Here is a 13,932-nt window from a genome sequence, read left to right as displayed (position 1 = left end):
ATTATTGCGCTAGCTTACACGGTTCAGGTTCTACAGGGATTTAACAATAGTTACGCAAAACGGAGCTTACTGCTCTGACCGGCTTTAAAGGGTTAACAATGACTTTAAAAAATAATATAAAATAGTGTGCAACACCACTGAAGTTTTTTTTTTTTTAACTCTCTTTTCAACCAACGGCAGTCACTCTCCAAATAACTTCTGCTTAGCTTTCCGAGCTTCCCTCGGGTCCTCTTAATCAGCGGTCTCCAACCTTTTTTGCGCCACGGACCGGTTTATGCCCGACAATATTTTCACGGACCGGCCTTTAAGGTGTCGCGGATAAATGAGGGAGGGGCTAATAATCGGCTCAGTCATTTTTAATGATCGTTGAAAGCCCAGATCGTAATCGTGATTAAAATTCGATTAATTGAGCAGCCCTAACGCTGTGACATAATGGGTTGGCGGTGGAGCCATGTGTGCTTACCTGCTGCAGGTCTTCACTCTCAGACTTGAGCTGAGCGACCATTGCTCGCATGCAGCCCTTCATAGAGCACAAAGTGGCCTGAAAAAAAAAATACAACACGAGGGTCATCATCTTCCTTTCATCTGATTGGTTAATCAGTCGAAAAAGTAAATTAAGTTCCTCTTACCTTATTGGCTACATCTCCAAAGGTGAGATTGGTGAGTGCCATGCCAGCGTATCGCCGCAGTGTGATGCTGTAGTGATCGCTGCTCAGACCGAACATCTCGCAGTCCACCTGTAGCAGCTCCGCCACCGCCTGCAGACCGCCTGCAGGGACAGAACACCCCAGTGTGAGCAACAGGAAACAGGAAGCAAGGAGCAGGAAAGACGGTTCAGGAAATGAGACGGAGCGGGAAACAGGGAGGCAAACCCAGAGAAACCCACCGAGCTCGTTCATGGCGTGCCGATGCTCTTCGTCAAAGGACAGCTTCATGAGGACACAGACGGCTGGACAAATCTGATGCTCCACAGGGGACGGCACTGAGAAGACACACACACATTACACACATAACATCTGCTGACTGCTCACTGGTGGGCACGTGTGTGACTTCACTCACTGGGGTTGTCCTCCTGGTCGACACCCCTCTCATGATTCTCCTGCCAGGTCCAGCATGCCTCGCAGTAATGGCGCACCTGCTCCAACAGGTGGAGCACTCTGATCTCTCGCCGCCCTCTCTTATCGTCCGGCTGACTGTGCACAATGTTGTGGAGCGCCGCTGACGCCCGTGCGCGCGCCTCCTTACTGCCACGGGAGTTACCTAGGCAACAAAAGAAAACAAGTGAGGTCACATGACAACAGGCATATGTATCACTACTGAACGACTTGACCGTTACCTAGCAACAAGGAGTCCTTGTCGTTGCCATGCAGCAGCTGAATGAGCAGCGGCAGACAGCCAGACTGACGCATAGCAATGCACGAGTCCTGTGAGCTTGACATGGCGAGCAGCGTCCGTGACATGTCGTCCTTATCGTGTGTCCCCAGCATGGACAGCAGGCTGTACACCATCTCCACCTGCCAGGGGTGACACAGGTGTACCCCGCATGTGAGACACTGTTAAACGGTACGCAGGTGAAGCAGTTTTGTTGTCAAGGAGACTTACTTTGGTTCCCAGATGGCTGGTGATTCGTCGAGGCACAGAATAGCTCGTCTCATTGGCTGGCTCGTGATCCAAACGAGTGCCTGCGCTCTGCAGCAGGAGTGACGGTTTAAAAATCAGGTTCAAAGAAGAGATTCCAAAGTAAAGATTCCAAGTGATGTTACATGACGAGTTGCTCACCTGCGCCCCAGCCAATCCGCTGCTTTCGCTCGCCCCCTGAGCACCTTCAACCTGGAGAGAAAGGAGAGAAAGTGAGGCGCAGGCTGGGTAACAGATGAGCGTGTAAGGTGAGGTGTTTGCATATGATCCTTACAGGTGAGGTTACCTGCAGCCGGGCCCCGAGCCGCAGGATGTCTTTCTCTATCTGCTGTATCCGAGCCACGCGAGTCTGAAACACAGAGTACAGGTGTCAAAACACATTTACAGATACGGGTACAGACGCAGGTGAGCTCCTCCTACCTGAGCTCTCCTCTCCATCTCCTTACAGGAGCCCAGCTGCTTCTCCATCGCTGTTCGCAGCTGATGGGCATCATACTCAAGCTGACGGCGATTTAAGTCTGTCTGTAGAGAGAACTGACACGGATGCCCTCATTAACACATTAACATTAACCAGTTTGACTCTAGCCCACTCCCACACCGTTGCAGGAGTTCTTACATTCCCAGTGAGCGGCAGACTGTCGATCCTCTTGGTGAGATCCTGCAGCTGAGCGTAGTACCAGTCCTTCTCCTTCTCCTCCTTATCCAGCTCCGCCAATAGGAGAGACCTGCCAAGGGCAGCAGCCAATCACAGGGCAGGAGAAATAGGCGGGAAAAACAAATGAAGCAAATAAAACATAGAAACAATTAGAAAACTGAATAGTCTGACCTTCTGCATCAGCTAAAAACAATTTGACCATTTGATATTCTGTGATATATGTAGGTTCTACTACATCAGCAGTATCCTCAGTAATACCTCTAAAGCATTACTGTGTGCATTTGTAGCTTAGCGTAAACATGCTCATAGTACTCTCAATACTTTCACTACTCCATTGTATTCTCTCTGTGTTCTCAGTATCTACAGTACTCTCAGTACTCTGTAGTGCTCTAACTGCTACGCAGTATTACCTCTCTTTCTCCAGCTCCTCCAGGCAGCGGTCGTGGCCGTCTCTGCCCGCAGATGGCAGCCCTCTCCTGGGAAAGGCAGCACTTGTTGAGGGGCCTGGAGCTCCGGAGCCTCCCACTGCTCCTACAGGAGCTCCAGAGGATGAGGAGGTGGAGCCGGGGGCTAGGAGAGGGCGGGATCGGGACTTAAAGCCGGCCGAATCAAGACTCAGCTCTGAGGGTGGGAAACTCAGTGAGCACATGCTGAGCTGCTTCTTCTTCGACCTGCGTCTGGATGTGTCAGACTCACCTTTTAACCGTCCAATGAGCTCCAGCTGAGAGCCACAAGCCTCCCCAGACTCTTCTTCTATGGTGCCCTGAAGCTGCTTCAGCACTTCCTGCTCACAATGAGAAAGAAAACAAAGAGGATAAAATCAGTTCCTACTCTGACCCTCTAATACTCTCTCTCACACACTCACACGCTGTTTCTGCAGCACACAGAACAAAACGCGTCGCTTTCAGAATAAAGCAGAGATCACTCACCACGATGAGTCGGCAGCGTTCAAACAGAGACATGATGGAAACCAAACTCACTCTGACCGTCTTCACTCATCGACACAAACCAGGAAATGGGAAACAGGAAGTAGGAAGTGAGGGTGTGTTTGGAGACGAAGGACGGGACAATAACGAGAACAAAAAACATGAACAATAAAGATCCAACTTCAAGATGACCGACCACGAGAGAAACTCCAACACGCTGAAAACGTGCAGGATGAGCTCCACGGAGCAGGAAAAATATGAAGAATCGAAGTTCAGTAAAATCACAGGGAAGAGAGGAAGAGGACAAAATGCTGCAAACAGGAAGAAGAAAACTGATGGAAAAAGAGTTAAAAGGACAGAGTGCTCACTCTGCCCGTTTCCTCCATATCACGCCAAAGATCCTCTGACGCCTCATTCTGACCAACAACAACGAGCTCATTCTCCCGGTCCGCAGCACGTGATTGGACAAAAACAGCAGTGCAGCTATTCTAGGCCTTAGGGCGAGAGACACCGGTTGCATACGCAGAGAGAAAGAGCAAGAGAGAGAGCGCAAAACAAACACACACACACGCATAAAGTTTTGCTCTTGCAGTCAGCTGACTAATCACTGCAACAGCAGGGGCGTGGCCACACGTATGAACACACATGTGACACCCTGTGATAAGTAGGGATGGGTATCATTTAGGTTTTATCCGATACCAGTACCAAACCGGTACTTTTGAAACGGTGCCGGTGCTCAAACCGGTGCTTAAAGAATGGAGAACACAAACTTTGTCCAAAAACCTCTCATGTTTAACTGTTTTCCACTTTTTCTTTGGTCATTTTAGCCTTTTTGGCCAGGGTGAAAGGAGTATCTGCCATCAAACAAGAAGACAGCCGCATGGAACTACGACGCTGTTTGCTAGTTCACCTTACATGCATTAATGTAATAACGTGGTTAGCCTACTCAACCTAAATTACACATGAACAACATTAAGCTACTCACGCAGAGAAGAACGGCTGCTGCTGCATCATCATCCGTCATCATTTCTGCTACACTGGCAGGGCTAGGGGCCAGGACTCTCCTATTCGGGTTTTTTGGGGGATGTTGCTAACTCCGGTCCGATAACAGGCACCACACCCGCAGTAGATGTGCACGGCGTGAGGTCTCGCAGCAAGCTATCAAATACGGCGCATTTCTCAGCTTATAAAAAAAACGCTATGCGTCACCAGGTGTTTCATCAGATTCGAGGAGTTACCTCCTTTGCACAGTATCACCTTAAAGCACTTGTTGCAGGCTGCTGAGTTTGCAGCTTTTGCTGTGAAGTACAGCCAGACCTCTGACCGCTTCACCTTGGGCGTTTTTAATCTGTAGCTCTGCTCTAAAAGAACGTACGTACCTGGGCCCGCCTACTACACTTGCAAAGGTAAAATGATTGGCTAGAATCCAAAGTGTATGACATCTCAGGAAAAAAAAAAAGCACCGAAATGTGCGCTGCTTTTCGGTCTGGTTACTACCGTTTATGTCAGAACCGGTGCCATCATGGCACCGGATACCGGTACCCATCCCTAGTGATAAGTTTTAAAAAAAAAGAAAAAAAAAAAGCCTTTATTAATTTTAATGGCCATCATTTTAATACAGTCTTTACACTGAGTTGTGGTCACTGCGCCCTCTTATGGCAAACAGAAATTCAGCTTTAGCAGATAATCAACTTCAAGAAGAGAACTGGAACAGATTGATAAAGTTTAAAACAGCTGTGAGTCACAGACTGAAAAAACTTTATTTAAATCTTATCTGTTTGCAGTTTTAACTGGAAGTTTGAGGGAACATTTGAACATCTGATGTTTCTGATGTGAGCGCTGCCACCTACAGAGCCTGACTGATCAATATATTTAAACCATTAGACACACACACGCACACACACAGGCACGCACACAGAGCAGCACCTGCTCAGATAAGCACTCACCTTCATGTTGGAGGCCTCTGTCTCCAGCTTGGTCAGGTGGTTGGAGTTGTCCTGCAGCTCCTGTCTCAGGTTTGAGTTCTCCATCTTTAACACCTCGACCTGCCTCAGCAGCTGGTCATACGACGCCGCCGCCATGTTGGACCCGAGTGTGACCTGCAGACAGACAGCAGCCAATCAGAGTGCATGTGGGCAAGGACAGGAGTGTTTACGTGTTTTCAAAGGCGGAGTTGAACTCAACAACAATACCTGAACTTAGATACTAATAAAGTTTTATTAAAGAGATGCCAGCAGCCAGTAATCAATAAGCTTACTGATCTGCAGCACAAAACATCTGCATAAACATGAGAACCACCACTCAAAAGCCCCACCCACACCTGAAGCCCCACCCATATGGGAACAGCTGGTCTGTTGAAGATAATAATGATGAAGTGCAGCAGTTACTGACACTTCTTGTGTCCCAGAGCAAACCTCTGTACAAAGACTACTATTAATGGACCCTGCAACATGTTACCATGGCAATGGTACAGAGACAGTGTGACCGCAGTATAACACAGAGCGTCACAGGAGATAATGTCACAAAAGATCAGAACCAACGTGTAAAATTAAAATGACGATAAATCATTGAGGAACTTTTCCTCGAAAGAAAAGTGAGACATGACAAAGTTGACAGACCTTATTCCTCCACGTTTCGAAGGACAGCGTGGAAGGCCAATGAGAGAACAACACTGTTTCCGCCAATCATGTGGCTGGAACAGAGTGGGCGATCAAAAATGAAATGAAACACTCGAGCGACAGCGTTACAGACCATGGTGTCCCAGCAAATGAGGGTGAAGACGACGACCTCTGAAGCAGCGTCATCCTTCAGAGCACGCTCAGTGCTCACTTCCTCCCATACTGCGTTTTAGAACACAAATATCTGCAGTGACATCATAAACACATCAGCCTGCTTTATTGTTGTTTCCCATGATGCTGTGCAGCTGTTCATATGGTATTATTATTTTATTATCAACATTATTAACATTAACCCTGTGGAACTCCATAATTAACCTTAGTGTGAAGAGGACCACCACATGAACAAATTGGAGTCTATTAGATAGATATGATTCAAACCACTGCAGCACAGTACCTGTAATACCTACATCATGCTCTATTTGTTCTAATAGAATATTATGGTCAACAGTATCGAACGCTGCACTAAGGTCTAGCAGGACAAGCACAGAGACGAGTCCACTCTCAGAGGCCATAAGAAGATCATTTGTAACCTTCACTAAAGCTGTTTCTGTGCTGTCATGAGCTATGAAACCTGACTGAAACTATTCAAATAAACCATTCCTCTGCAGATGATCTGTTAGCTGTTTGACAACTACTCTTTCAAGGATTCTTGTTATGAAAGGAAGGTTGGAGATTGGCCTGTAATTAGCTAAGACAGCTGGGTCAACAGATGGCTCTTTAAATAACAGTTTAACTACTGCTGGCTTGAAGGCTTGTAGTACAGGACTGCAGTCTTGTAGGAATAAGGTCTAAAAGACATGTTGATGGTTTGATGATGGAGGTTGAAGGAGAAAGTAATTGCTGAAGTTAACTCAGAAAGATTCATTGGAGAAAAAGACTAAATCAGGGGTCGGCAACTGATGGCACGTTAACCTGGCCATCGGGCATACTGGGCATTTGCTCGGTGGCCCGGTGACTTCTTTTTTTTCTTCTTCTTTGTAACGGTATAAACAATGAAAGGTGGTGGATTGGCCAGATGCTGGTCGGTGTGTAAAAATAACTCAGTTGTTTGGTGATGGCTATGGCGGTGCTTCCTCAGATTTCGTTTAGGTAGAGTTTATTTTCGTTGTGCTGACTTTTTAGTCAGTTGCAATAACTCGTACTGCATGCTAGCTAGTAGGGATGTACGGATCGATACTGAAATATCGATTCCTCCGATACCAGTCATTTATGTTCTAGAATCGATTCTCACATTAAAATATCGATATTTTAGTAATTTAGGGTAAATTTGTAGTTTATCATTAACAAGAACACAGTGGAAAGAAACTATATCATTCGAATTGTCTACATTGGAAGGAACTACTTCCTCTTCCACCTTTCATAGTCATGTGCGAAATACGGCTGTATAAATGCCTCGCAGCCCCTTGGCGTGCGCACTCACAACAATGGCTGAGCATAAATGGAGTCATGTGCGGACGTATTTTACATCCACAAACAGCCGAGACGTGGTTTGCGATACATGTGGCAAGAAAGTGAGGTGTTGTGGCAACACCACTAACCTTGTCAAACATCTCAGAGCAAATCATATCACAGAAAAAGACGATCGTATGTTGAGGTGAACTGAAGAGGAGGAGTGGACAGGGACAGGTGCTGCTAGGGCAAGACAAACGTCTCTCACGGAGTCCTTTAGTGCTGCAGGCGAGCAAGGTGTTCAAATAGCGCACAACTTCAGGTTTTTTATTTCTATATGATTAATTCTGCATTATTAGGTAAGAACAAGTAATCTGATGTCCTGTAATCATTATGACGCTATAATTTGAGATACAATAAAAGATGCAATAAATAAAATACGTTTTTGTACAAAGTATCGTATCGGATTAGTATCGTCGATACCACCCTGAATTTTACTTGGTATCGGATTGGAAAGGAAATCAGTGGTATTGCATATCACTACTAGCTAGCATGACGGAGTTTCTATACAGCTAGGTGGCTGCTTTGATGTTACTGATGTTGAACCGTCCCGTAAAAAGACGGAATCGTCCCGCATTCAGAGAAAATGTTACGCGTTTCGTGTTGAGCTGAAAAGGAACAGTTTGTCCCGTAATTCAGCTAGAATGGGGGTGAGACCGGACAGTGTGCGCACCGCGGATGACGTCAGTGCGCACACTGTGTCTGAGGAGGATGTGCGGAGGTGCTTCAGGAAGGTGAACGCACGCAAAGCTACTGGTCCGGACGGGATTCCCGGCCGCGTCCTCAGGTCATGCGCGGCTCAGCTGGCTGGAGTGTTCACGCACATCTTCAACCTTTCCCTCTCTCTGTCTGTAGTCCCAGCCTGCTTCAAAATGGCCACCGTCGTCCCTGTACCCAAATCCTCCACCATCTCCTCATTGAACGACTGGCGACCTGTAGCCCTGACCCCCATCGTAAGCAAATGCTTCGAGAAGCTGGTCAGGGACTTCATCTGCTCTGCACTACCCGACTCACTGGACCCTCTACAGTTCGCATACCGCCACAACAGGTCCACTGATGATGCCATAGCCCTGACACTACACACTGCCCTCTCACACCTGGAGAAGAGAGACACGTATGTGAGAATGCTGTTTGTAGATTACAGCTCAGCATTCAATACCATCGTTCCCTCGAAGCTGGACAGGAAACTGCAGGATCTAGGACTGAGCAGCTTCCTCTGCAGCTGGATCCTTAGCTTCCTGTCTGACAGACGCCAAGTGGTCAGACTGGGCAGCATCACCTCATCCCCCATCACACTGAACACTGGTGCTCCACAGGGGTGTGTACTGAGCCCTCTCCTGTACTCACTCTACACCTACGACTGCACAGCCACTAACAGCTCCAACATCATTGTGAAGTTTGCGGACGACACTACAGTGGTGGGTCTTATCACCAACGGTGATGAGACGGCTTACAGGGAGGAGGTCAGCGCCCTGACCCACTGGTGTCAAGACAACCATCTCACCCTCAACGTCGCAAAGACAAAGGAGTTGATAGTGGACTTCCGGAGGTGCAGAGAAGTACACACCCCCATCACCATCAGCGGCGCTGCTGTGGAGAGAGTGAGCAGCTTCCGGTTCCTTGGCGTACATCTGGCTGAGGATCTTACGTGGTCAGTACACACAAACAAAACAGTGAAGAAGGCGCAGCAGCGCCTCTTCTTTCTCAGGAGACTGAAAAGATTCGGCATGAGCCCCCGCATCCTCAGGACCTTCTATCACTGTGCCATTGAGAGCATCCTCACTGGATGCATCACCACCTGGTATGGCAACAGCACCGCCTACAACCGCAAAGCTCTCCAGCGAGTAGTGCGGTGCTCTGAACGGATAATTGGAGGTGAGCTTCCCTCCCTCCAAGACATCTACAGGAAGCGGTGCCTGAGGAAAGCGGGGAGGATCATCAAGGACTCCAGTCACCCCAGCCATAAACTGTTCAGACTACTTCCATCAGGAAGGAGGTTCTGCAGCATCCGGTCCCGTACCAGCAGACTGAGAGACAGCTTCTTCCACCAGGCCATCAGACTGCTGAACACGTCATAGACACCTCAGCTTCACTACTGGAACTTCAACATTATGCACTCCATACTGTACAGTAATGCCACTGTTTTGCACATGTCTCAACTCTGTATATTTTATTTTATTTATTTTATATATTCTATTCATTGTTTACTCTATTTAATTTGTAAAATATGTGTACACACACACACACACACACACACACACACACACACATAGAAAAATATTTAGTATACACATCCAGAAATGCATATACTATTATATATTGTACATATATTTATTAGTTTCAGATGTAGCCATTCTTGTATTTTGCTTGTTTACATTATTGTATTTTGCACAACTCTGTTGCTTGTGAAGCTCGCACACAAGAATTTCACTCACATGTGCTGTACCAATGTACCTGCACATGTGATGTGGCAATAAAAGTGATTTGATTTGATTTGATTGGAAAAAGACACAAAGCTGGATTTATTCTGTCGTTACGTTGCACAGCTGCCTCTTCTTCTCTCATTCTCTCCCCTCCCTCTCCTGTTGCTACTTCAATCATGAAACGGTGTAAGTGTCACAGAAATGGCTTATGTATAAAGAAGTTTAATAGATGGTTCCAGCAGTTAAAATGTTCTTGCTCGTACGTTTCTGTGGTCAATATTGTAAGGGTGTGTTTATCTTGTCACAAAGAACCAGTTTTGTTACACCGCTATTATCGCGAGGTTTGGGCGTGATAGTATAGGCTGTGAGCCCACGTTTAATAATCACGCTAAGGAGTCCAGCGAGCTATCTGCAAAGGCCTGGTTAGTCTACCAGTGGTACAAGGTATTTGTCATTTGCCATAACTGTATTGTGATATTGTGAAAATTTGTAATGTATGGTGTTCTAATTATTTTATGTTTTAATTTAGAATGCACAAGACTGTAAAGCTATTCTTCTAGGACCTCCGAAGTGGCAGGCGGCCACGAGGTAATTTTTGTTGTTAAAGCACAAGTGTTACTTTTGATAGACTGAAGCGCTTAAAGCCTTTGTGTTTTATGTTTGTAGTTTTCACGGCGTTCAATAAATGCAGCGAAGCGCCCGTCTTGAAGAAGCCGTGCCTGTGTTGTCATTTCGGAGTTACAAACGGATCAATGATCAGCTGATCGTCTCTCTTGTTTGTTTATCGCCCACTTTGCGCCAGAAAGAGGAAACCAGCAGATGTCGCGCTAAACAACAGCAGCACGTTTAAGCTTGATCAGCTTTTGTTAGAATGTATTTAATATTACTTTCTAGTAGCTGATGTTTGCTGGAGCCACAGCTGTAAAGCTGCTGGTCATGATATTGGTTTGGTTATCTGGTGAGAGGGAAACATGAAGATGAAACCAGGAGATGTCCTTACTGAATCATCAGAGCTGAACAGGTGACATGAATGAGTTGTAGGGAAGTTATGAACTGTTTCTGAGAGACAAATAACACCAGGATCCTTTATTTCTAAGTAGCTGACAGCTGGTAACTGTGCAGGGGCGGGTCTAGCAAAGTTTTGCCAGGGGGCCAGGTAGGGCATTAACAGGGAAAGGGGGGCACAAAGAAATACTTTCTCATTCTCATTTAAAATATCTAGCTTTTATTAAATAATTATCTGAAGCTTACAACCAAAGTTTTTATCTGACGTAAAATGTATAGAAATCATACATATAACATCGAAGCAGCTGGAATCCACAGCTGTGCGTGTTCATGGAGCTTGCATTTTCACCTGCTGGACATCACTAATTGACATATTAAACTGTCTTCAGAACATTGCATTTTGTTTGACCTAAACATTAAATAAGACATAAGCTCTGTGTAAGGCCCACGTGGACGATAGATAATAAGAATTAACAGTGTTTTTTCAGTTTTTCAACTAGGGTGGACAAGGTTAAGCATCCTGCTTTAAAATGAATTAAAATGCTGTCTGGCTCCAGAGGTTGGAGTGGAAGACTGCTGCCACCCCCTACCCACCCAGGGTAATTTTAATTACTTTCCAGGCTAAATTCTAAATTAATGATTTAGAATTTCCTCTCCAGCTTACGAGTTATCTGCTTCAAGGTGCGCGTTTGAAGGTTAAACCAGGGCGACAAGTACTTCTGATTTAAGGCTCTCTTTTTCACTGGAGCTACAGTATCCATACATAGTGAGGAGGTAAAATTATTAACAAGATAACCAACCTCTGTTGGAGTAGCGTTCAGGTGGCTGCTCTGCTTTGTGTTGATACAAAGCATTGAAGATGATAACAGCGAGTGAATTACATTCTTAAGCTTAGTTACAGCACTTTCAGAAAGAAATCTACTTTGATGACATCTACTCCCACTGCTGTGGAATCCATTATTGTAAAATTAAATGTAATTAGGAAATGATGAGACAAGAGAGGGTTTTCAGGAAACACTGTTAAATGTTTAGTTTCTATGCCATATGTCAGAACAAGACCTGAGCTGAGCAATGTTGTATTTTACTGCAGCACACAGCTCACCAATGACATTTTTGATCTGTAAGAGCACCTGATAATTTGGTCATGTGATTCTAAGTGTAACCCCCAGATCAGCTACAGTGGGGCAAAAAAGTATTTAGTCAGCCACCGATTGTGCAAGTTCCCCCACCTAAAATGATGACAGAGGTCAGTAATTTGCACCAGAGGTACACTTCAACTGTGAGAGACAGAATGTGAAAAAAAAATCCATGAATCCACATGGTAGGATTTGTAAAGAATTTATTCGTAAATCAGGGTGGAAAATAAGTATTTGGTCACCTCAAACAAGGAAAATCTCTGGCTCTCACAGACCTGTAACGTCTTCTGTAAGAAGCTTTTCTGTCCCCCACTCGTTACCTGTATGAATGGCACCTGTTTGAACTCATCATCTGTATAAAAGACACCTGTCCACAGCCTCAAACAGTCAGACTCCAAACTCCGCCATGGCCAAGACCAAAGAGCTTTCGAAGGACACCAGGAAAAGTATTGTAGACCTGCACCAGACTGGGAAGAGTGAATCTACAATAGGCAAGCAGCTTGGTGTGAAAAAATCAACTGTGGGAGCAATCATCAGAAAATGGAAGACATACAAGACCACTGATAATCTCCCTCGATCTGGGGCTCCACGCAAGATCTCATCCCGTGGGGTCAAAATGATCATGAGAACGGTGAGCAAAGATCCCAGAACCACACGGGGGGACCTGGTGAATGACCTGCAGAGAGCTGGGACCAAAGTAACAAAGGTCACCATCAGTAACACACTACAACGGCAGGGAATCAAATCCCACAGTGCCAGACGTGTTCCGCTGCTGAAGCCAGTGCATGTCCAGGCCCGTCTGAAGTTTGCCAGAGAGCACATGGATGATACAGCAGAGGATTGGGAGAATGTCATGTGGTCAGATGAAACCAAAGTAGAACTTTGTGGTATAAACTCAACTCGTCGTGTTTGGAGGAAGAAGAATACTGAGTTGCATCCCAAGAACACCATACCTACTGTGAAGCATGGGGGTGGAAACATCATGCTATGGGGCTGTTTTTCTGCCAAGGGGACAGGACGACTGATCCGTGTTAAGGACAGAATGAATGGGGCCATGTATCGTGAGATTTTGAGCCAAAACCTCCTTCCATCAGTGAGAACTTTGAAGATGAAGCGAGGCTGGGTCTTCCAACATGACAATGATCCAAAACACACCGCCCGGGCAACAAAGGAGTGGCTCCGTAAGAAGCATTTGAAAGTCCTGGAGTGGCCTAGCCAGTCTCCAGACCTCAACCCCATAGAAAATCTGTGGCGGGAGTTGAAAGTCCGTGTTGCTCGGCGACAGCCCCAAAACATCACTGCTCTCGAGAAGATCTGCATGGAGGAATGGGCCAAAATACCAGCTACTGTGTGTGCAAACCTGGTAAAGACCTATAGTAAACGTTTGACCTCTGTTATTGCCAACAAAGGTTATGTTACAAAGTATTGAGTTGTATTTTTGTCATTGACCAAATACTTATTTTCCACCCTGATTTACGAATAAATTCTTTACAAATCCTACCATGTGGATTCATGGATTTTTTTTTCACATTCTGTCTCTCACAGTTGAAGTGTACCTCTGGTGCAAATTACTGACCTCTGTCATCATTTTGGTGGGGGAACTTGCACAATCGGTGGCTGACTAAATACTTTTTTGCCCCACTGTAAACATATGACATCACTTCCTGTTTAACCTTAAAATGAATTCGGCACAATGATGACATCACATCTGGAGGGTCAGCTGATCTTTCATGTCAATAATTGAAATTACAGAGAGCTTAGATTATTGATGATCTTCAGAGCTAAATATAGAAACATCTAAATTGTAATTAAAACAAGCTATTTGCCTGCCTGGTGACAGGACGGCCAATCAGCACAGGAGGTCCTAACGCAGTTACAATGAGGGAGGGCGGAGCCTCTCAGCTCCACCTGCACAAATAGTTTGACCTCTTACTGACCAATCACAGTGCTTTATCTACGCCACAACCACAGAATCAACAGATAACCTAACAGGGTGCCCTTAACTAGATGGGATATACATAA

The 13,932-nt window shown here is 45.7% G+C and overlaps 1 protein-coding gene across 4 annotated transcripts in view; it reads right to left on the bottom strand.

The window, feature by feature from the left end:
- The window catches only part of apc (APC regulator of WNT signaling pathway), a 30,604-nt gene that overhangs the window by 7,095 nt on the left and 9,577 nt on the right, over positions 1-13,932 (bottom strand). Inside the window, exons 2-14 of one of the 4 annotated variants that reach the window (XM_085359540.1) lie at positions 5,166-5,318; positions 2,990-3,077; positions 2,704-2,914; positions 2,255-2,363; positions 2,059-2,172; positions 1,913-1,987; positions 1,780-1,830; positions 1,603-1,689; positions 1,337-1,514; positions 1,060-1,260; positions 887-982; positions 630-769; positions 464-541 (exon numbers count right to left, since the gene is read on the bottom strand). In XM_085359540.1, the coding sequence (XP_085215666.1) occupies positions 464-541; positions 630-769; positions 887-982; positions 1,060-1,260; positions 1,337-1,514; positions 1,603-1,689; positions 1,780-1,830; positions 1,913-1,987; positions 2,059-2,172; positions 2,255-2,363; positions 2,704-2,914; positions 2,990-3,077; positions 5,166-5,300 (1,563 nt within the window). In that variant the 5' untranslated portion in view covers positions 5,301-5,318. Of the gene's footprint in view, positions 1-463; positions 542-629; positions 983-1,059; positions 1,261-1,336; positions 1,515-1,602; positions 1,690-1,779; positions 1,831-1,912; positions 1,988-2,058; positions 2,173-2,254; positions 2,364-2,703; positions 2,915-2,989; positions 3,078-5,165; positions 5,319-13,932 lie in introns of all 4 variants that reach the window. The other 3 variants (XM_085359541.1, XM_085359542.1, XM_085359539.1) reach the window with 3 other exon arrangements.

Source organism: Diplotaxodon limnothrissa, linkage group LG7, assembly GCF_057381915.1.
Source record: "Diplotaxodon limnothrissa isolate DT_005_m linkage group LG7, D_limnothrissa_male_GT1.1, whole genome shotgun sequence".
Taxonomy (NCBI): domain Eukaryota; kingdom Metazoa; phylum Chordata; class Actinopteri; order Cichliformes; family Cichlidae; genus Diplotaxodon; species Diplotaxodon limnothrissa.
The sequence above is the reverse complement of the archived record's forward strand: the minus strand, read 5'-3'. Positions and strand labels throughout refer to the sequence as shown.